A 22529-nucleotide genomic window follows, 5' to 3' on the forward strand; every position below is an offset into this window, starting at 1 on the left:
GATTTCTAAATGTATTGTAAATGACTTTCATTTTTGGAATGTTTCGAAAGAAGTTTTAACAAGAATTGAAGGTACCAGTTATATCAGTAATAAGGAAAAACACAATGATTATCTGTGGTTCCATCCTTATGTAGCAAAGAAACGTTTTATAAATCTTTACTCCACTGGGAAGTATGAATAAATTAAATTTTGTAATGTTGTTTTTATTCATGATTAATATTTGATAAATTATTACCTTTAAATTTGATGGAGAAATAGTTATTTTTCCATGTAGTGTGATGATACTTTGTAGACATTAGTGATGATGTTATGTCATAATTTTTACTTTACTTTACTTTACTTTACAAACATTTTTAAGATCCGAGCAAGTTTATTTTTATGGTGCACCTCCTAGTTAGAATAATAAAAGAAAATAACAAGCTCAAAAAAGCTATTTCCGTAATAATGAATAACAAGCTTAAAAAACCTATTTCCGTAATAAAATCTTGTCGCACATTGTCATGTATGACCCGCCGTTCACGAGTGCGCGGCTCCCCTGTATCGTTGAAACTCTACAGGGGGTTGAACCACTATAGTGAAGCGACAGTGGGGGTCACCACGTGATACAATAAAAATCTAGGTCAGATATACTTCAAAGTTCATTTCAAATTGTTGCCTGTTCGATTTTTGTCGAGGAAACATGGATGAAAGTATACAAGTATGCAAGGATCAAGGATATATACCAGGATACAAAAGTGATAATTACTTTATTGAGTACACAATTAACGGTTGATACTCGTAAAATATTTGTTTCAACAACTCGGCGCGCGTCCTGGTAGGTTATAAACCTACAAGTACACAATAGTTGTAATTCTGAAATAATTTAAGTTAAAAACATTTCCAATTATTTACAGATTTTCTAATGTTTCTCCCTAATCGGGAGTCCCAATATATTTGAGACGGGGAATGTATTGAGTTTTTATAGGGTTGGTTTTATATAGGGTCATTGTGACATGTATTTACCGTTTGAAAAATTGTTATATACAAAATTATTTACAGATGTATTGGAATAATTTAGAAATATTATATTTGATATTGTGCTAGTTAAATTCAATTTTATTTGAGGTCTTATAGCATTATGCACTGGAGAGCAAACTAAACCGGCTAGGTCAGTGATATTTTTGGGATGGAAGTTAAATTTCCCCTAATTGAGGAGTAGAGTAAACTGTCAGTTAAAACATGATTTTCGTCCTCAATAGGCTTAAGCCCCTTGCTAAAAAAGCAGTAACTGCACCATCGATCTTCTCTTGGTGCTAGAGGGATTTCGTATCGGCACCTCTCAATGTACAGGTTGTGGCAGCTAATACGAAACCTTGTTAAGCTTTTCGATCATCAGGGATCTTGACCACTCCTAAGTATGTTTCTGGTTCAAAGTCATGTTTAATTTGATTATAGAATTCTAATTTTGGCGAGGATGCCTTGGCAGTTTTCCATGTATCCACAAATTCTTGGTTGATGCACGTCAACATAGTGCAGAATCAAACAAGTTATATAACTATATCATACGTATTAAATTGGATGTGCTTTCAGTGCTTTAAAATAGTCACCTGCTTTTAAAAAGTCATGTGACAGTCAAATGTATAGTGATTAATTACTCTACACTCGACTGTCACATGACTTTTCTAACACATTCTCTAGGAGGCCCTGTAAGACTATTTGAAACCCAAAAACTTTCTACACTTATCCTTGTAGCGCGATGCACTACTGGGCCGCGCATTAAATTATGCTTATCGTAACCGTTAGATCGGTGAGATGCACCACTAGGCCACGCCAAACTGCGAAGGATTGACATATTCGTCAATCAACACTGATCCCAACCGGACCCTAACCATAACCCAATCCTTAACTGTTATTATGTTAGTTATACATATTTTTACCTACCTCGAATCAGGCTTTTTCTGTTCCTAAACAGATTGAAGTTGCATAAATAAATTAATGCAATGGTAGCAAATTTTTTTGTAATAACTTTACCTGGTCTATAATTAAGTATTGATACATGGGGCCTGATCTGAGAACTTTGGTTTCATCTTCAATTTTTGAGACAGGAACATTTTATTATTTATCACAAATAAATACAATCAATCAATCAATATAATATCCAATTAATTTCTAGCGCTAAATAGTACTCTATAATATATACTCAAACCATGGTGTATGCAAACAAGGTCAGTTGATAGTTTTATTATTCTACCTTGATGTCATGTTGAGTATTCTCAACTGGCGTGGGAGGAATTCTCACCTGGTGGATAGTGTGGTGTTATCTCTACAAGAAGACTTCAGAAGAGTCAGGCAGAAAATATATTGTTTAAGTTAGCTGATTTGTTTTTTCTGTTATGAAACCGTAAAACTTCTACTCTTTTTATTGCTCTAATCGGTAAATTACAACAGCCAACATTGGAATGAGATGTTTTGTTCGTTTATTCTCAGTTTTCTCATCTCAATTTTAAACCTATTGTGCATGAATTATAGTACAAATTTTTTGATTTCACAGCTTTTATATTTAAAATTTGTTGCAAACTGTACCAGCTTGATGATTCCAAATGGTTCTATTTTTGATCCGCAAGGTGGGACCGTGTGTTCTGTTGAGTGCAATGATGTTCTTATGGATCTAAGAAAAACATGCACTCATCCAAAGAGCAATCTACCTAAGTGCTTATTATGGATCACGTTATATCAAATAAAAAAGTATTTCTAGTTAAAAAAGTATCTCAGGAAAAAGGTAAAGGAAATCACTTGGCGTTTATAGCTCAATCACTGAAAACCCGATAAAGATAATTATTTTTGATACATAACTGGTTTGGGGAAAACATCTCCATTTCACATCTTTTTTAGATCAGATGCAGCAATCAACAATCAACTTTAATATGTAAAAATGGGATGTTAAGCATGATCGAAAAGAACAATAATTTAACATTAAATGTGCGTGGTCTTCAATATTCGAAAAATTAAATTTTAACAACAGAATTTTCGAACCAGTAATTACAGTCATCAGCAAAGCTACAAGTCTCAAATATGAAACATGGCTAATATTGGCTATGTTATAAGTCCCAACGTATGTATTTCATATACTAACTTTTGGCCCCCTGTAGCTTTTCTGCATTGAAAATTAGATGTTAATGCTTTTCATTCATACAAGTTAAAACAAATTCTTCTTGTTATGCATCCTGGGTTTGGACAGGATAATGCCCGCTTAAAATATTTCCATCACGTTACATTACATAATTCTCAATAAATGTAATAGATTTCTAGTGATATGTAACCTGTTTTTATTGTAAGTGCGATTGCTCAAAATTATGCTTTAATAATTATGATCCTCTTGCTAATAATATCAATTGATAAATTCGGAAAATGACAAATATTGTGAATTATTTGTCTTACTAACACAATTCCTTCAGAAGCAAATGAATCAAGATGAAACACACAAGTGGCCTTGTACAACATGTAGTTATGCAAATTGGCCTCTTGCAAGAAAGTGCACGCTGTGTTTGACTCCCAAAGAAAGTGTCATAGATGTGGAGAAAGGGAAGGTTAAAGCTGAGATAATACAACCACCTAGCAACAAATGGACTTGCAAGGTAATATTCGGGGACCCATAACGAAAGAATTCATCTACTTTGAGTACTCGTAGATAGTGAGCAGTTTATACTTAGCTAGTATAACATCAAAAGATGTTCTGTAATTAATTCTTCCTTCCTCAGAATTGTACCTATGACAACTGGCCTGTCACGAAAAGGTGCACAATGTGCCAGGTTTCAAAGGATGACACAATAATAACAGCTCCAAACGAGAGTGAGCAGACCTCTGATGGTGCGTGTGGTGCGTCAACTAAAACCACTGCTTCTGGTATTGTGAGGAATTCTAGGAGGTCTAGGAAAAACAGATCAACCTGCAACGAGGTTGGAGTTTAAACACCTAACTTAATATGCATTTCTAGCAACCCGGCATGAATGAATTATAACGATAATTATAATTCTAAAACAGTTTATTACTGTTTAATCACAGTGAAAATATTTAGACAGCAATTTTGCTGATATCCCCTATAACTCTATAATAGCCAAACACTAACCGTGTCACACTCCTCAATCACTAACCGTGTCACACTCCTCAGTCACTAACCGTGTCACACTCCTCAGTCACTAACCGTGTCACACTCCTCAATCACTAACCGTGTCACACTCCTCAATCACTAACCGTGTCACACTCCTCAGTCACTAACCGTGTCACACTCCTCAATCACTAACCGTGTCACACTCCTCAATCACTAACCGTGTCTCACTCCTCAATCACTAACCGTGTCACACTCCTCAATCACTAACCGTGTCACACTTCTCAACCACTAACCGTGTCACACTCCTCAATCACTAACCATGTCACACTCCTCAACCACTAACCGTGTCACACTCCTCAACCACTAACCGTGTCACACTCCTCAATCACTAACCGTGTCACACTCCTCAATCACTAACCATGTCACACTCCTCAACCACTAACCGTGTCACACTCCTCAATCACTAACCGTGTCACACTCCTCAATCACTAACCGTGTCACACTCCTCAATCACTAACCGTGTCACACTCCTCAGTCACTAACCGTGTCACACTCCTCAGTCACTAACCGTGTCACACTCCTCAATCACTAACCGTGTCACACTCCTCAATCACTAACCGTGTCACACTCCTCAATCACTAACCGTGTCACACTCCTCAACCACTAACCGTGTCACACTCCTCAATCACTAACCGTGTCACACTCCTCAATCACTAACCGTGTCACACTCCTCAACCACTAACCGTGTCACACTCCTCAGTCACTAACCGTGTCACACTCCTCAACCACTAACCGTGTCACACTCCTCAATCACTAACCGTGTCACACTCCTCAACACTAACCGTGTCACACTCATCAGTCACTAACCGTGTCACACTTCTCAGCCTGCTGACAAATGGGTGTGTTCTAAGTGTACGTATGTGAACTTCCCCAAGACAAAGAAGTGTGTAATGTGCCAGACCTCTCCTACACCCACCTACATAAGACAGGTTAAACCTAACATTCAGGGTATATAAGCGGGTTAAACCTAACTTTCAGGGTCTATATTATAATAAGACAGGTTAAACCTAACTTTCAGGGTTTATATTAGGGTGTATTAGGGTTTATATTAGGTTAAGTTCAACTGATTGTTAAATTTGTTACTGTTACTCCCATTATGATAAAAGTTATGGTTTTACATAAAATACCTTCAATTGAAAATTCTTCAAAATCTTTAGATTCTTGAACTTAAAACTGAGCTGGTAACCAACCTAAACAGTAAATATGAAATGCAGCTTCTGCTACAAATCGGCGGAAATATCGATATTACATTCGTTTCGTGTGATGTAAACTTACTGCGACAAAATTGCAACGGCAAAGACATTCGCCAATTATCTCATTAAACGTCCGACAATACGTATATCCCCAAATCCAATAATGAGGCTGTCTGTCTTGAGCGTAAACTAACTCTGTCTCTCCTCCACATTCTCCGCGATATTCTAACTTCCTCCCTCTACAGCTCTCCAACTCCAGCTCCAGCAGCACAGACAGTATACACAGCACTGAGTCACGTCGCTCCGGTACGTCACGTATTATAGAGAAGTGCACGCGCACCGAGCAGCGCAGCACTCTCCGGCCGGACAGACCGGAGGGGCGCAGGCCAGAGAAGCGCAAACTACTTTATGATTCTACCAGGAAGAAGCAAATAAGAAATAAAATACTTCAAGAGGATTGGATCTGGATACATGCGTGTATTGGTAAGTACACTGTGTACAGCGATATATGTACTATACATAACACTATGCATTACTATAATTACATAATGTGTATTCTGTAAACTTCAATTTGTGATATCGGTATGATAAAATGTTGTTGGAAATTAGATGATTGATTCTAAGATAAATAAGTTTGTCCGTTGGCCAGGCTCCAGTAGCGTATTGCTAAATACTCGCACGCACATATCTATATGAAACATGTGTCTATTGACCTTACACTCAGCATGCTATTTGTACAGAATGGCAAGCCTTTTAAACAGTCTGCATGGCTTCATGGTTATACCGAAGTTAAACGTTCTGAAGAGACAATAAAGATATTAATTATATTATTGAATTTCTTGAAATGGAGGTGCGCTTTTTAATAGTCAGCGTGCACCGCATCACCACCAGTAGTAGCGCACCTTATATGGGCATCACGTGATATCTACCACGTCCCTGCTGTAAGCACACACAATGCAGTGCACAGTGCACACAATGCAGTGCACAGTGCACACGATGCAGTGCACAGTGCACCCATTAACATGTTACACACAAGTGACTGCAACAGTGATTAGCACTCGCCCGTTGGAATGTGTCGAGTTTAACATATTATTATTATTGCAGCTGATCTGGATGCTAATTCTTTCTCCGCTAGCTTGCTGGCTGCATGCCATATTCAGGATTAACGTCGGAGTCTATGAAAATTAAAAGCAATTATATTCTTGAAAAGATGATGAAATTATTTCTCGACAACAAAAAGCCTGACACAATGTTTAGTAAATGATTAGTAAATGTGCGCTAAGAAAGTATAACGCCCTGTGTTTTAATGCAATACTGTTGTGTGAATGATTATTGGAAGTGGGCCAAATACCAAAAAACCCTCAAGGTTGGATGTTTCAATTACTCAGAGCTGAGGGGCCCTTTACATACAAACACAGTTCACTCAGGTCACCCATCTTACTATATATAAAGCGAGACGGCATCAAGTTAACACGACTTTCCTTAAAAACCGTAGAAGATATATGACTTAAACTTTTTTGACTGGTTCAAATACTTTAATGGCCTTCATATCAGCATGAAAAGATAAAAAATTGGCCAAGGAATAAGAATTTTAGTGCCCAAAATTTGGATTCCCAATGGTGTCAAAAACGCGAATTAAATAGGTAATATAATTGTTTTAGTATCTTGAGTCTTGACACCACTTTAGGGTTAGACAGGTTAGACGGGTTCCTACTAGTAGCTCTAACGTGCTATTTCTGTCAGGTTATTTAACCTTTACACTTTACAGGTGCAATTGACGGAGACCCTATCCCGGTAGAGACGTATATCAAGAGAATAGGGAGCATCACACGCGCTCTGACCCCTGAAGAAGCGCGAGTGCTGAGTTGCGACACACACACAGTCGACCCGGGTCAGAGTCTCATTCATCTGGCACTCCAACGGCACTCCAATCACAACGTCCTTGTAGTCCTTCTCAGTCATCAACAACAGGTAAAGTACGAAAGTTGTGACGCACTGGTCATCTGGTCGCTCACCAGGGAGTGACCCATGTGGTACAAGTTTTACTGTGCAGTGGTGAGCCATTGTGACATGACCATGTTTGGGCATGTTTCGCTGGCGGCTTGCCAGAATTTGTAATGGGAGACTGGGTTGCAATTGTTGAGCAGGTGGCGTTGACACGTGATGCCCATATAAGGAGTGGCGTTGACAGAACGTTATTTAGCGTGTAAAGTTGTTTTTCTGAGAAACTTATCCAAACTCACAACTATGGAAACTATTTTACCTTATAAAGTGCGTTTTTCAATACGGCACTCGCACAGGTTAATAAATTATAAATACCCGCACAGGTTAATCACGCGCTTCAGTAAATTTATATTATTAATTTCATATTAATACATCTCCGATTCCTATAATAGCTTTTGCTGTGGAGTTTTATTACCTTAAATGTCCTTCACGAGCATAAAACTAGTATAGTAATCAGTAGATAACACCCAGTATTTCCTCAGTCGAGACCCAGTGGAACAGGGGGGAACCTAAAAAGAATGCCCTCGTACGAATGTCCGAGTACAGCTACAGAGATCAGACGAGTTGTAGCCAGTAACCTGAGGCAGTACAACCATGGAGATTTCTACTGTCACTACATGAGCGATCCTGTTACTTTCATCCTTCCCTACGGTATGTGAGCATACCTCCGTATACTAGTATAGCTTTATACACTATTACTGTGCCAGTGTATACACTATTACTGTGCCAGTGTATACAATATTACTGTGCCAGTGTATACACTATTACTGTGCCAGTGTATACAATATTACTGTGCCAGAATATACAATATTACTGTGCCAGTGTATACACTATTACTGTGCCAGTGTATACACTATTACTGTGCCAGTGTATACAATATTACTGTGCCAGTGTATACACTATTACTGTGCCAGTGTATACAAGTTATTACTGTGTCAGTGTATACAATATTACTGTGCCAGTGTATACACTATTACTGTGCCAGTGTATACAATATTACTGTGCCAGCGTATACACTATTACTGTGCCAGTGTATACACTATTACTGTGCCAGTGTATACACTATTACTGTGCCAGTGTATACACTATTACTGTGCCAGCGTATACACTATTACTGTGCCAGTGTATACACTATTACTGTGCCAGTGTATACAATATTACTGTGCCAGCGTATACACTATTACTGTGCCAGTGTATACACTATTACTGTGCCAGTGTATACACTATTACTTCTGTGAACAGTGGAATGCGGGTAGTGAGGCTTGGTCTGTAAGTCAATCTGTTAAGAGAACAGAGCCGCAATAACGTGTGGTGCTAATTCTTAGGTCTGGGAAGGCTACAAATAAAATATCAAAAGCTGCATGCCCAAACATGCCCTAATAGGCTTGTTTGAATACTTGTTTTATTGAGACATAACATCGTCACAGTTGCGTTGTGTTTGGTAGCATATCTTTTTTTGCAGCATCTGCAGCAGCTAGATTATAACATCGTTACTGCTAAATCTGAAGATGTGAAAGTTTAGACTTTCCATTTGGCTTGAGTCCAAGAAAATCGCGCTGGATATATCAAAAACCGTACGTGCCATGCTTGCATATATTCAGAGTTATGTCTGAAGTGATAATACGTGTGTGCTTATCAAAAGTTGTTATATTTTATGTAACATGCACATGAACCGAATTGTAAAACTAATGATGGATGTCTGGTTCTGAACATTCACAATTAGGCTAACACTGTATTACAATTATAGGTTATAACACTGTATCACTGTATTATATTTATAACTAACACTGTTTTCAAGTAAAAAACAGGGCTGGGATATTATTATTGGTCTCGGGGGGAAATAAGCGGATTATGATATTGATATGACAATGTTATTCATGTGTAAATTCTCAATTACTAACCAAGTTTAACTTACCCACTATTTCAGAGATATTTTCGTTTGGCAGTTACACACAAAAGTGTTTATTTGACGAGATCCTGGACCTAGAGGCGCAAAGAGGTAATTTAATCTTTGTGTTAAAATGCTGAGCTGGGGCATTGACTAATCTTAACAATCATGCAAACCATAGCAACTATTTAAGTAAAATGTTATATTTAGTGTTAACCATAGCAACTAAAGCTATATTTAATATGTTATGTAAAGCATAGCAACTCCATATGGCATATAATTACACTACGGGGCCCAATATTCGGCTTTAAAACTGTGAAGCTATTTTGGGAGCCATATCACGTGTTGCCACGTGTTATGTCACGTGTTATGTCACGTGTTATATCACGTGTTATGCCACGTGTTATGTCACGTGTTATGTCACGTGTTATGTCACGTGTTATGTCACGTGTTATGTCACGTGTTATGTCACGTGTTATGTCACGTGTTATGACGGGTCAACTATAGTTTGTACACTGCTGAACTGTAAAGTGACCTCAAGTATTATATTATTATACTAAAGTACTATTTTACTCAATGCTTATTGAGGACACCTCAGAGTAGTGCAATATTACACACGCTATTCAGCTGCAATAACCGCTAATAGTATATATATATAATAATATGAGATAGGCAATATGATCATACCCTAAATTCAATACTTCATCGACTCAACGTCATATTCTCCATTTCTTCTGCTTTTGAAACTGAGATCACTACAACTCTGAGCTAGTAATATTATTAAGCTAACTTTAAGAGATAAGATGAAAAAAGTGTAGTCATATTTCAAACCGTTGAAATATTGCCATATTATTATCAGTAAGATTATACACAGTGTACACACTGCACAGTTGTGCTGAAATACACATGAACTGGGATTGAGTAGGAGTGTGGGGTGATTCTGAGACGTTAAGATAAAATCCTCCTGTATTAAAATATATTATCCTGCATTACACGTTTACACTCGTCTGATTTAGGTAATTTCAAAACGGTGTTTAAAGTTAAATGTTATATTAAGGGAATTAAGGGAAATGGGGAGATCGTATGGCTTACTAAGATGATATGCACAGTGTGACAAGTGGGGTGTGACAAGTGGGGTGTGACAGGATCACAGTGGTTACACAGTCTGGTCTGTAACATCCTACATTACTCACACTCACAGTCCTAACTTTACTGTCTCCGTTGTCGGTGCGAGGGCTAGTGCCTATAATTATTGGACTAGCTTATAATTCTAACATAAATAATTCTAGCCCTGAAATTTCAATCTTATATGAAGATATTATATTTAAAAAGTATCTAGTTGTGTGGGGTTACCATGGGCACGCACACTGTTATTCACATTATTTAACACGTGACACATTATTTAACACGTGATACATTATTTAACACGTGACACTTAACTTAACACGTGACACGTTATTTAACACGTGATACATTATTTAACACGTGACACTTAACTTAACACGTGACACGTTATTTAACACGTGATACATTATTTAACACGTGACACTTAACTTAACACGTGATCTATTTCAGTGCTGGAGGAGAACAGAGTGGTTAACTGGAGTAAGGAGATCGTAACTAAACACAACAGTAAACTTTACGCTCTCTGGAACAGGAGTGCTGGTGACTGTCTTCTTGACAGTGCTTTACAGGTAAATATAAGCAGTAAATGGTATTACTATTATAATAAAGTACACTGCTTTCCCCTTTAAACGGGCCGTGGTTCAACTTTCACCAGGATTTTAAGGTGATTTTGGGGTTTTCCTTTGTTTATTCTCATCTTGATTATGCGGGACCCCGTTCTTTGTCTCGTTCTCATAGTGTCCACGTTTTGTTGTATACATATTACATATGGTACCCTACTGGGTACTCTCTCCTGCTCCCGTTAACACACACACTAACTCTCTCCTGGCTAATGTCTAGTGTATCACTGTGTCTAACAATGTTACAGTACTCCTACTCCATTATTCTAAATCCATACAGCCGATACTGTACAGCGTCTATTTGCTGTTACTGCTGCGTCTACTACACTTAGCTCACGTACTGGTTGTTGAGTAGACAATACCACACACTATTCAATATTCATATACTCAGTGCACACTGCACACTGCACACTGCTGCGGAGAGAGATAAAACCTGGATTATAAAGTGTTATTAGTGTCCACTCTACAGAGTTACTGCTCTGTGTGTTATGTGTGAAGTAGTGTCACTGAACGTATTGCACGTGTAACTGCGCGTGTAACTGCACGTGTAACTGCACGTGTAACTGCACGTGTAACTGCGCCTGTAAATATGTGCTGTCTGTTATCTGCGTGGTATGTAGTGATTTAGTACAGTCTATACCTCTAAAACCATAATATTAGTATATTTAACATAATATTTATTTCTGCGTTATGATAATGTGTGGTATGCTGGGTGTTTGAGTGCCCTCCTAGTAACTTTACAGTCTACATATCTACTTACTGCGTTGTCAGTAACTGTACTGTGCACGGAGTCCTTACAACTGTCACTGCTGTACAAGGTATAACTACCACTATATTCCTCAGAATAATGTTTCACTAACTAACTATTTAATTTCCAGTTAAAACAGACTGCAGAGGTTGTTCGCGTCTCCTAGGTTTCACTAATTTCATTACACTAGGACTTTAATAGTAGTAGGACATTTAACGCAGTAATACCCGCTGCGATCATACTTTAAATCACATACACATTGCACAGCTTGACAAGCCGATCTGAATTTAAAACATTTGTGCAGCTCGGCGTTGAAATAATGAGATTTACCGACTGAAATTGATAAATATAATGATTTAACGACCACTGCTGGAATATTATAATATGATAATTAGTCCGCGATAAGAGCAACCGCCCAACTAAAGTAGACGATAATTGAAAGTTGCGGTAAATAAGTTGGGCGGTTGCCAAATAGCAGCGTGACCGGTACTGCAAGTACCGCAGTGGTGCGGTAAATAAGTTGGGCGGTTGCCAAATAGCAGCGCGACCGGTACTGCAAGTACCGCAGTGGTGCGGTAAATAAGTTGGGCGGTTGCCAAATAGCAGCGTAACCGGTACTGCAAGTACCGCAGTAATCCTGTATCTGGTCAAAACCTGGCACAACTTAGCGAGTTTAGAAGGTTTGAGATGTTATTTGTGCTCCCTAGGGTCTCAACTTCAAAAAAAATTTGGGTGGATAATTTTGTATGTTTGTTTAAACCCGTGACCACGCCCTTTTTAAAGCGTGGGAAAATTTTCCCAAAATTATTGAAATTTGCCTATAATATTTGATGGGGGTCTCTAAATAGCTTGATATGATGCCATCAGTATTACTAGAACATAATAAAATAAAATTTGGGTAAATAAAAGTGTAGTGGCACCCTGACCACGCCCATTTACACAATTTTTGGCGGAAAATTCGGAAAATTCGAAGTTGTTTACTCTAGCAGCAGGGAGGTGTTTAGTGTGTATTTAAACTGCTGAATCAAGTTAAATAGGTTATATAAGTAACTTAATTCAATTAATTGGGCATGTTGAGCCATTAGTTCAGCCTTGGGGAACCACGCCCATATTTCATATTAGGCGCGTATGTGAGAAATTTTTATCTCAGCTTCTGAAGGCCGTAGAAACTTAACTTTGGGCTTAAAACTACCGCAATATGTAAGTTTATATTGACACTATTAAAGTATTCAGGTGCTGAAGCTCTCCAGGACTTACTTTTGGATAAAAATGAGAAAAACTGATATAATTTACTGAAGCGCATTAACCCATATTCACCCATGGGCCTTTTCAAAAAAAACTTCCCTAGCAGCTAGGTTAAGTCAAGTAGGCACATCAATGTATAAAGTTTTACTCGACACAGTGTCCTTCGTAAGGTCTAAAGGTCATTCTGGGCTAGAATAATTTGATTTTGGGTGCCCACTTTTATTAGTAGTCCAACCCTGTCCTAGCTGTGGTAAAATTTCTAAACTGCCCTCAGGCGCAAATATATGATTTTTCTATCCATCTCAGCTCCTGAATATTGTAGGACATTCAAGATAACCACAACAGCAGAAAAGCCATATTTATATACATTATACAAGCTATGAAGCAGTACATGGGGTGCATGAAGCAGTATGGGGTGCATAGTTTTTGAGATATTTATTTTTAAAACATGATTTTTAAATATATCTTGGGCTACCGCATTTATCTTGGGCTACCGAATTTATGTACCAGTACTATCAGCTCATCTTAGAAATCACAAACAACCCGCCGGGCAGCTATCTCTAGTTAAGCTCATTTCAGTACCCGTTGACTATAATATACCCGTTGACTATAATATACATAAAACATTATCGATTTTTACAATCTACACACTATTTTCAACTCACCCTGTATGCCCACTTTTATGTCAGTACAACCTCCTAGCTCTTTCCACCCACCTCAATCTCATTTAGGAAACTCCAGCAATAGCTAACTGCAGCTCTAGCTATCTTCTGATATTATCCTTTCCCTCCAATATTAGCTCTTTCTACTGACCTCAATCTCATCAAGTGACAAGTAAATTCCGGTTTTAGCAACCTTCAGTTATCTCTAGGCTCCAAATCTACCCTGTTGCTGCCCTCTTCAACTAATTGTAGCTTCTAGCCTGCTAGCTATCACCAGTATCCTACAAATCTAAATTTTATAGCAACCTTTTGGAGGTCTTTCACATATTAAGTAATCATTTTTGGAACATTTTGAAAGAGCTTTAATTGTAGGATGTTGATGCTATTACATGGATAGAGTAAATTGCAACAGTCGTTGCTGGAAAATGATAAAGTTACTTGAAGAACACAAATGGATGGAGCAGGAAGTTATTGGCAGAAGAACTGGAATAGTAGGCTTCCAGTGGCCGCTGGATAGAGCAGAGGGTTAGAAACCGACCGGTCAACGGTTTTGGCCACCGGACCGGAAAAGACAGGATACGGTTTGCCGCATTTTGCCGGACCGGAACCGGGTAATGTCGGCCAATCACTAAGATTCACACTCCCTGGCTCGTAGCCCGTAGGACTAACCCCCTACAACTAGTATACGAGTATAGTGCCTTGACACAGAGTGCAAGTGGGTTAGGGTTACTGAAAAGGATATAAGCATCTCAGGCCATCCCAATACCGGAAGAGAACTGGGGGTCACAATGGTGAACAATTGTGAAAATGGTGAAATTTTACAATGGAAACAAAATCATTCACTATTTGTCACCATTTTACACGATTTTTCACCAAATTAGAATGAAGTTGAAGTCACTGGAAAGAGCTAGAATTGGAGGGAAAATTAATATTAGGATAGGGCTGGAGGTAACTGTTAGTAGCTTCAGCGGCTGCACGACTTCCAGGCCCCCCTATTATTATGGGTCAGATCATATGACGTATAATTAGTGATGTGACGCATAATTAGTGATGTGATCCACCATCTATGATTTACAGAACATGTGATTTGAGTCATTACAACAAGTCAGTAATGACTTGCTGCTCTTTAATAACTCTTAAGGGATATGCAGGGAGCAGCCTCACCTCACTGTCCACAATGACTGACCCAAAGTAAGTCTTCTCGAAATAATTAACTATAGACATTAGCTTAGGCAAGTTTGTCTGTATATAGTACGTTATTTCAGAGAATACTTGCTCGACATCAGATCGGCTCACTCCCGTTGCATTTCTTTGGCACGTACGTCTGACATCCCTAGATACGAGAACCCCCCTTAGCTTTACCAAGAGCTCCCGTCCCTTATGTGATATACGAGTCGAGCGGTCAAATCTTAAAGATCATGTTTACTTCTTAATGCACAGCTATGATACATACAGAGTTGACATGTGAACTCTACCCTGTATCTCGCCCATTTCTAGGTCAGTTAAATTCTACCGATGGATCACATCACTAATTATACGTCACTGATTAGTGACATGATCAGATCTCCATGGGACCCTAATAATGGGGGGACCTGGAAGTCGGCCTTTTGCTTCAGCTGGACTTTGCTAGATGAGGTTGTACTGACATAAAAGTGGGCATATATTATAGTCGACGGGTACTGAAATGAGCTTAACTAGAGATAGCTGCCCGGCGGGTTGTTTGTGATTTCTAAGATGAGCTGATGAGTGATGCAGTGGCGTAACGAAAGGCCCTGCTGACCCCGCTGTGCAGGGGAGCGCCGTCTTAGGGGGGCGCCAAATCGTCGTTTGAATGTGGGACAATTTCGAAAACTTCACTAAAGTACTAGCAAAACTGCGCGTTTTGATCTAGATACACACTTTTTTAGAGATTTTACCGGCGTATTCTTTAAAATCACCTAATTTGTTCAATTTTAGGGAGGGGCACCAAAAGGGGAGGGGGCGCCAACAGGGGGGCGCTTTTTTCGGCAGGGGGGCGCCAACAGGCAACGTTACGCCACTGGAGTGATGGTGCTGGTTCATAAATGCGGTAGTGTTGAACCTTTGTTGTATTTTTAAGCGCAAGATATATTTAAAAATCATGTTTTAAAAATAAATATCTCAAAAACTATGCACTATAGACCCCATACTGCTTCATAGCTTGTATATAAATATCAATATGGCCATTCTGCTGTTGTGGTTATCTTGAAAGTCCTACAATATTCAGGAGCTGAGATGGATAGAAAAATCTTATATTCGCGCCTGCAGGGCAATGTAGAAATTTTACTACCTAGGCCAGGGTTGGACTACTGATAAACGTGGGCACCCAAAATCAAATTATTCTAGCCCAGAATGACCTTTAGACCTTACGAATTTTACTCGACCGTGTCGAGTAAAACTTTATACATTGATGTGCCTACTTGACTTAACCTAGCTGCTAGGGAAGTTTTTTGTTTGTTAATGCGCTTCAGTAAATTATATCAGTTTTTCTCATTTTTATCCAAAAGTAAGTCCTGGAGAGCTTCAGCACCTTAATAGTGTCAAAATAAACTTACATATTGCGGTAATTTTAAGCCCAAAGTTAAGTTTCTACGGCCTTCAGAAGCTGAGATAAAAATTTCTCACATTCGCGCCTAATATGAAATATGGGCGTGGTTCCCCAAGGCTGAACTAATGGCTCAACATGCCCAATTAATTGAATTAAGTTACTTATATAACCTATTTAACTTGATTCAGCAGTTTAAATACACACTAAACACCTCCCTGCTGCTAGAGTAAACAACTTCGAATTTTCCGAATTTTCCGCCAAAAATTGTGTAAATGGGCGTGGTCAGGGTGCCACTACACTTTTATTTACCCAAATTTTATTTCATTATGTTCTAGTAATACTGATGGCATCATATCAAGCCATTTAGAGACCCCCATCAAATATTATAGGCAAATTTCAATAATTTTGGGAAAATTTTCCCACGCTTTAAAAAGGGCGTGGTCACGGGTTTAAACAAACATAAAAAATTATCCACCCAAATTTTTTTTGAAGTAGAGACCCTAGGGAGCACAAATAACATCTCAAACCTTCTAAACTCGCTAAGTTGTGCCAGGTTTTGACCAAATACTTTATTATGGTGTGTTACAGATAACTACCGCCCTGAGCTGGTGAAATGTTGTTCAAATATTGCGTCACCTGATACCTCCCAATTACACACTGAATTTCACACTGAAACTCTGAAACCTGATTTCTTGTTAACAAGCGAGACACTATCAACTAGGTTCACATTAGTAGAGACTGTAATATTGGCAATTTAAACAAGTTTTACCAGGCTGACTGTCATTTCCTTTCACTTTTCTCCCCCAATAAATGTAATAAGTGTAAAGTGTTGATATAGTTTATATAATACCTGCCTATTTTAAAACTAGTCCCGGATGTGCCTGGTGTTATCAAACGTGTTATCATTAGCCAATATGTGTGTTAACAATATGTGTGTTAACAATATGTGTGTTAACAATATTTGTGTTAACAATATGTGTGTTAACAATACGTGTGTTAACAATATGTGTGTTAACAATATGTGTGTTAACAATATGTGTGTTAACAATATGTGTGTTTTCATTTACAAACTCTAAAACCGCGTACACGCAACCTGTATGCTGCCCGTATGCTGTGGAAACCCTGTATTCTACTTTGAAGTTTAGTAACCAAGTATCCCTTTTTAACTTATCTTGTACTTCTATAATTTAACACTTTTATTAATAAATAATATGTTCAATAAAGTGCAGATTACATTAGAAAGTTAGTAAGTTCGCTACATATATAGTATAATAGGTTTGTTTTATAACTGAAGAGCCATTCAGAATCCAGATGAAGATGCTTTTAAAACTTTATAAATACATCCAGCATAAGATGCCGTATATATTCTATAATATAATATTTAACATAATATATAATATAATTAACAGATAAGTTTGTTAATCAAGTGTTATTCAGGCAACATGGGGAGTTAACGATAGGGACGGGTCTCTGAGACGAGCACTTTCCAACACACTTGTACACGCACAGGACAAGTTAGTCAAACTCTACACATTTTAGTAATATAGAGATAATAGAGATCTTTATATTTGTGATGTTCTTTTTGCGTATCTCATATCACAAGTCCAGACAAGTTTAACCATTGTAATAATGGAGGAGGAGGAGGAGCTCCTCCTTCTTTATTTCTTGTCGATTTCATTGTCTCGTCTCGCTCTCCGCTTTCTCCGCAGCAAATTGAAGCTAACAAAACATAGCAAATTACAAACTATTATTATACAATGTTGTACCTATAACAATGAATGTTATAGGTACAACAGATATTATCAAATTACATCATTCATTGTGCGTCTTGGTCTGATACAGACTTCAGGGCTAATACTAATCCAGGAAGTTATGAATATATATTAAATAATGTACTTACAATGTATAATGTGCAATGTATAAATTATAATGTACTTACACTCAACCTAATATGCTTATTGCTTAATGTATGGACTATGGAAACTATAACAAATTTTATAATTGTAACCATGGTAACAATGGTACAAAGCCTCGTATGCTGTATTCTGGCAGTGAGCCACGTATTTCCTCGTCACAACTTCATTTATAGTAACCGTCAAATGTTAATGTATACAGTGAATAGTGAATACAAGTCAATGTATACAGTGTATACAAGTCAATGTATAAATATCTGCTGGTTAGCTTTAGTAGCAGCCAATATGCGGTTTGTATGGTCGATATTGCGTGTATACACACACACCTGCCAATACACAGTCCTGTAACAGTGAGCACCCCACCTGTTGTAGTGTTAGTAGTAGCAATAAAACTCATTTATTAGCTTGTGCAAGTTGCACATTTCATCCAGTTATTGCTTGAAAACACTGTGTCTGTGTGTGAGTCATGGCAGGTCTAATGAAATATATTATCGGAGTTATGCGGAGTGAGTGGATTGTGTGGAACAAAACAGCCACATTCCTGCATTTCCAGTGAGATTACGTCAAAAAGAGAGTATTGTTGCACAAAAGAAATTACACTCCGATATAAAATTATATTCAGAAATATGAATATCAGCTAACTTATTCTGTGGAATTAAATAATTTTGTGGAATTATATAATTTCTGTGGACTTTGTTCAATTTAGTTTTAAACATAGATCGTGCCGAGTCTTATGAGAACGGCGATAAATTACCTGGCATCCCCCTCTGGAGAATCATATGAATAGTATGCAGAAAAATAGGAAATGACCCTCTCCATATAAGGTGATGTTACCATATAAGGTGATGTTACCATATAAGGTGATGTTACCATAGTTATACTACCTGATATTAACTCCCGCTGGAGGGAGTACGAGTGTATGCACGCAGCTAACCTGCACTACTCCCCCAGGTTGTACCCCCGCTGGAAGGAGTACGAGTGTATGCACGCAGCTAACCTGCACTACTCCCCCAGGTTGTACCCCCGCTGGAAGGAGTACGAGTGTATGCACGCAGCTAACCTGCACTACACACTAAACGAGTCCCAGTGGAGCACTGCCTGGAAGAAGCTAGTGAAGTTAGCGGAACAACCGGGCAAGTCCCTCGAACAAGCGCACATATTCTGTCTAGCGCACGTGCTCCGCAGACCTGTCATAGTGTACGGGGTGAAGTACGTGCACAACTCCACTGGAGAGGTGCTGGATTACGCGCGATTTGAAGGTAAGATATTCTGACTTGTCTGTTTTTAAAGTTAATGTGTGTGGTCACGTGAAATGTTGTATTTGTCACGTGATATTTTGTATTTGATCCCAGCTAGACAGCACATATCACATCTCACTTATCACAACAGTGTGGTCTGTTATAGCCAGGGTCTACCTTTATAAAGCAATGAAAGGCATTAGTTTGGTCAAATCAAACGGAACATATGCTATCAGACTTTCAACTGACTATGGCAGGGTTAAAACAGTTTTAACGCTAGCAACGATCCCCTTTTACATAGTTCCACTCAATAAATGTAATAGATTTGTAGTGTTGTAATTAGTTTTTTAAAAAAATTATAGCGTGCTCAGATATTTGGAGTTTTTAATTAGATATGTGGGTTCGTGTCTGAAGAAATAGCTTCTATATCTGAGCCAAAAGGAAGCTACTAGACACGGGAATACAGCAAACTTTTCTCGTTATCTACTATCTTTACATAGTGATATAGAGTTAACTGTGTGTACTAAACATACAGATTAGGTCTAGTATAATATCTGGGTATGTATAAACCTGCTGTCTGCACTGTACTTCAGTGTGTTGCAGTGCGGGTATAGACAGATGTATAGCTTATAATTGGAAACGTACTGTCTGATAATGTTCGTATGTGCATTGTGCACTGGAACATGGAGTGTGGTCACATCGCATGCTCTTTAAAATAAGTTACTTTTAAAAACCCTCAAATATTTGACTTATTACTGCAGCTTATTACATTTATGTGGCGTATACTCGCTACCTATGGCTATATTTAGTCCTGGACGGTAGAGGCATTTAGATGTAATTTAGTACTGAGCTTCTGCTGTGCATTTTAAAGAGGTGATGGTTTCTCTCTCAAATACCCCAAAATTTAATAAACAATTTGACCTAACATGAAAGGACATAATATCTTTATTATTTATAGTGAACAACCATCAAGTTCCAACCCTATCAATACAGTAAGGGTATTTTCCAGTTTCTAATCATGTCTACCCGTCTAACAACCCTAATAGTTGTTGCGTCACGTCACCCACTTTAAGGTTTTTTCATAAGGTGAACTGTCGATCCCGGTATTATTCTCCAGGCCAATTTTCGAGTGCGCGGCACCGGTCTACAGGTGTGAGCAATCCGCGTGTTAAATGTAATAGAAAACGAAATTTTAGCGTATCTGTTTTGCTGCGCGCGACGCGCGCAATTAAGTGACACGTGAAATTAAGAGATTTCTCTCCCGAATCGTGTTTTATGATTAGAACCAAAATCTCCCTAAACTAAACCGTCAAATTCACTTGACACTACTTCATAACCCACACACACATTAACAAGAATTTACCCCCAGGAATATATCTACCGCTCCTGTGGGGATCAGGATGTTGTATAAAGTCTCCTGTAGTACTGGGATACACGCGAGGTCACTTCTCTGCTCTAGTCGGGATACAGCAAGAAAGCGACGATAGTTCTATATTACTACCTCTCACTGACTCGCAACATCAGCCTCTACCCCTTCACTTCATTACTGAGGAGGAGGTAAATCATACACACAGCTATTTAGTTTTTTTACTATTTGCATTTCTTTTTTTTTCTTCAACTGAGTTGTTTTGGGACACGTTATTCGGGAGCATCGTGACATGTATAACTCTTTCCATCAATAGCTCAAAGAAAAGCTTTAAAGCAAAGCAAAGTTGATCACCACAAACGTAACATGTACAAGTGACCTCCATCATCGTGTAATTAAAGCGGTATTTTAAGAACAAATAAATTACAATTAGAACAATCATTACTCATCGTGCTCTTCAGTTTAGTAATTTAACTGTTTAACTGCAGAATAGATGTTTAACTGCTTCAAATATCGAGGGGTAATTTGTTTTTCATGCTTGAGATTTCAATACCACGTGACAAACTGTTAGAGTTGAAACATGTAACACCTCAAATTGATACTAGAGTGCGTTACACAGTTACACATAATGCACTAGAACAGAGGAATGCAGGTCAAATAGTTGCTTCATCATGATTAAAATCAATTATTTAATCTACAGTGTGATAAACCACTAACCAACAACATTTTTATTTTGATGAAAAAACGTCAACCTATCATGGTTCCAATTAGTTGAACGCATGAAGTTATTTGTTAGCATAAATTCTAGATGGCTATCATGATGATTACTCTCACGTCCTATATTTAATATTTTAATGGACGTTAACTTTGACAAAGTTGTAACCTCAACTCCCCTCTAAGGTTGGTCTGCAGAACGAACTGATCAGAGAATGGTTTGAGACCACCGAGACGAGCAGTGGCGTGCTGTGCGCCGTACAACGGGTCTCAAGTCTTCACATACTAACTCAGAGACTCATCAATGGCTGGCTTCTCAAATACAAAAGAACTAACACCACCTAATGAAGGATTTTATCAAACTCTGAGATATATCACTACTTTGATCAAATAGATTTGAGAAGATTTAATTTTGTGTGTGGACATTGTTTGTTCGGAACTGGTGTGTTTTAGTCGATTGTTCAGGATGGAGACCACATCTGCTTATTTGAGAAGGAACTAGGGTTATGAAGAAGCCCAGTTAAAAGTTGTCTGGTAACGCGCGCATATGGGCGACACTAACAAAGTAACAAGAAGCTCAGCCCAGTTTCAAATTGAGAATGAATCAGTTTATGGCCAGAGGACGCGAACAGAATTGTCCTTTCCCAGTACTCGCTATGCAGATGTGGTCAAGTCATGTTCTATACATCGTGTTTAACTTATGTATTTTGGATTTGAGGTAGAATTATTTATAACTCGGGTCCATACTAAATCTCCCTTTAACAGTGTTTCTAGTAAAATCTATATGAATTTAATTGATTATACTGAAACTGATTCAGAAAAGTTTGGGTTAAGATGTGAGGTTTAGTCGGGTTCAGAGAGTGGTTAAGTTTAAAATTGTCCAGGAAGGGGTGGTTAAGTTTATTAACAATTATGAGGTTCAGAAAGGGTTCAGAAAGGGTCGGGTGGTTAAGTTTGATAAGAGATATGAGGTTTAGTTGGGTTCAGAAAGGGTCGGGATGAAGTTTGATAACAGATATTTAATGTGGACCCGTCACTGTGGGGCACTTAAAGAGAGGATATTTTGTGTATTTTGGAACTAATTTTATACTTCTTTTGAT

At 38.2% G+C, this 22529-nt stretch overlaps 1 protein-coding gene across 1 annotated transcript; it reads left to right on the forward strand.

The window, feature by feature from the left end:
* The first annotated feature begins 3430 nt into the window (after nt 1–3430).
* LOC134819879 (ubiquitin thioesterase Zranb1-like) lies at nt 3431–22529 on the forward strand. Its single transcript, XM_063830034.1, has 12 exons — nt 3431–3614; nt 3738–3935; nt 4972–5076; nt 5586–5823; nt 7109–7311; nt 7827–7995; nt 9272–9343; nt 10808–10926; nt 17636–17712; nt 19126–19370; nt 20719–20906; nt 21616–22529. The coding sequence occupies exons 1-12, from the start codon at nt 3441–3443 to the stop codon at nt 21772–21774; spliced, it is 1947 nt and encodes a 648-aa protein (XP_063686104.1). The 5' UTR covers nt 3431–3440; the 3' UTR covers nt 21775–22529.

Source organism: Bolinopsis microptera, chromosome 1 (assembly GCF_026151205.1).
Source record: "Bolinopsis microptera isolate Bmic1 chromosome 1, MBARI_Bmic_1.0, whole genome shotgun sequence".
In the NCBI taxonomy this organism is placed as follows: domain Eukaryota; kingdom Metazoa; phylum Ctenophora; class Tentaculata; order Lobata; family Bolinopsidae; genus Bolinopsis; species Bolinopsis microptera.

Bases quoted from the DNA above. Each gene is read 5' to 3' on its own strand.
- LOC134819879 (XM_063830034.1), top strand. From the start codon at position 3,441: ATGAATCAAGATGAAACACACAAGTGGCCTTGTACAACATGTAGTTAT. The intron at 3,936-4,971 runs GTTGGAGTTTAA...CACACTTCTCAG, and splicing joins ACAGATCAACCTGCAACGAG to CCTGCTGACAAATGGGTGTG. The intron at 17,713-19,125 runs GTTAGTCAAACT...CTACTCCCCCAG, and splicing joins CTTGTACACGCACAGGACAA to GTTGTACCCCCGCTGGAAGG.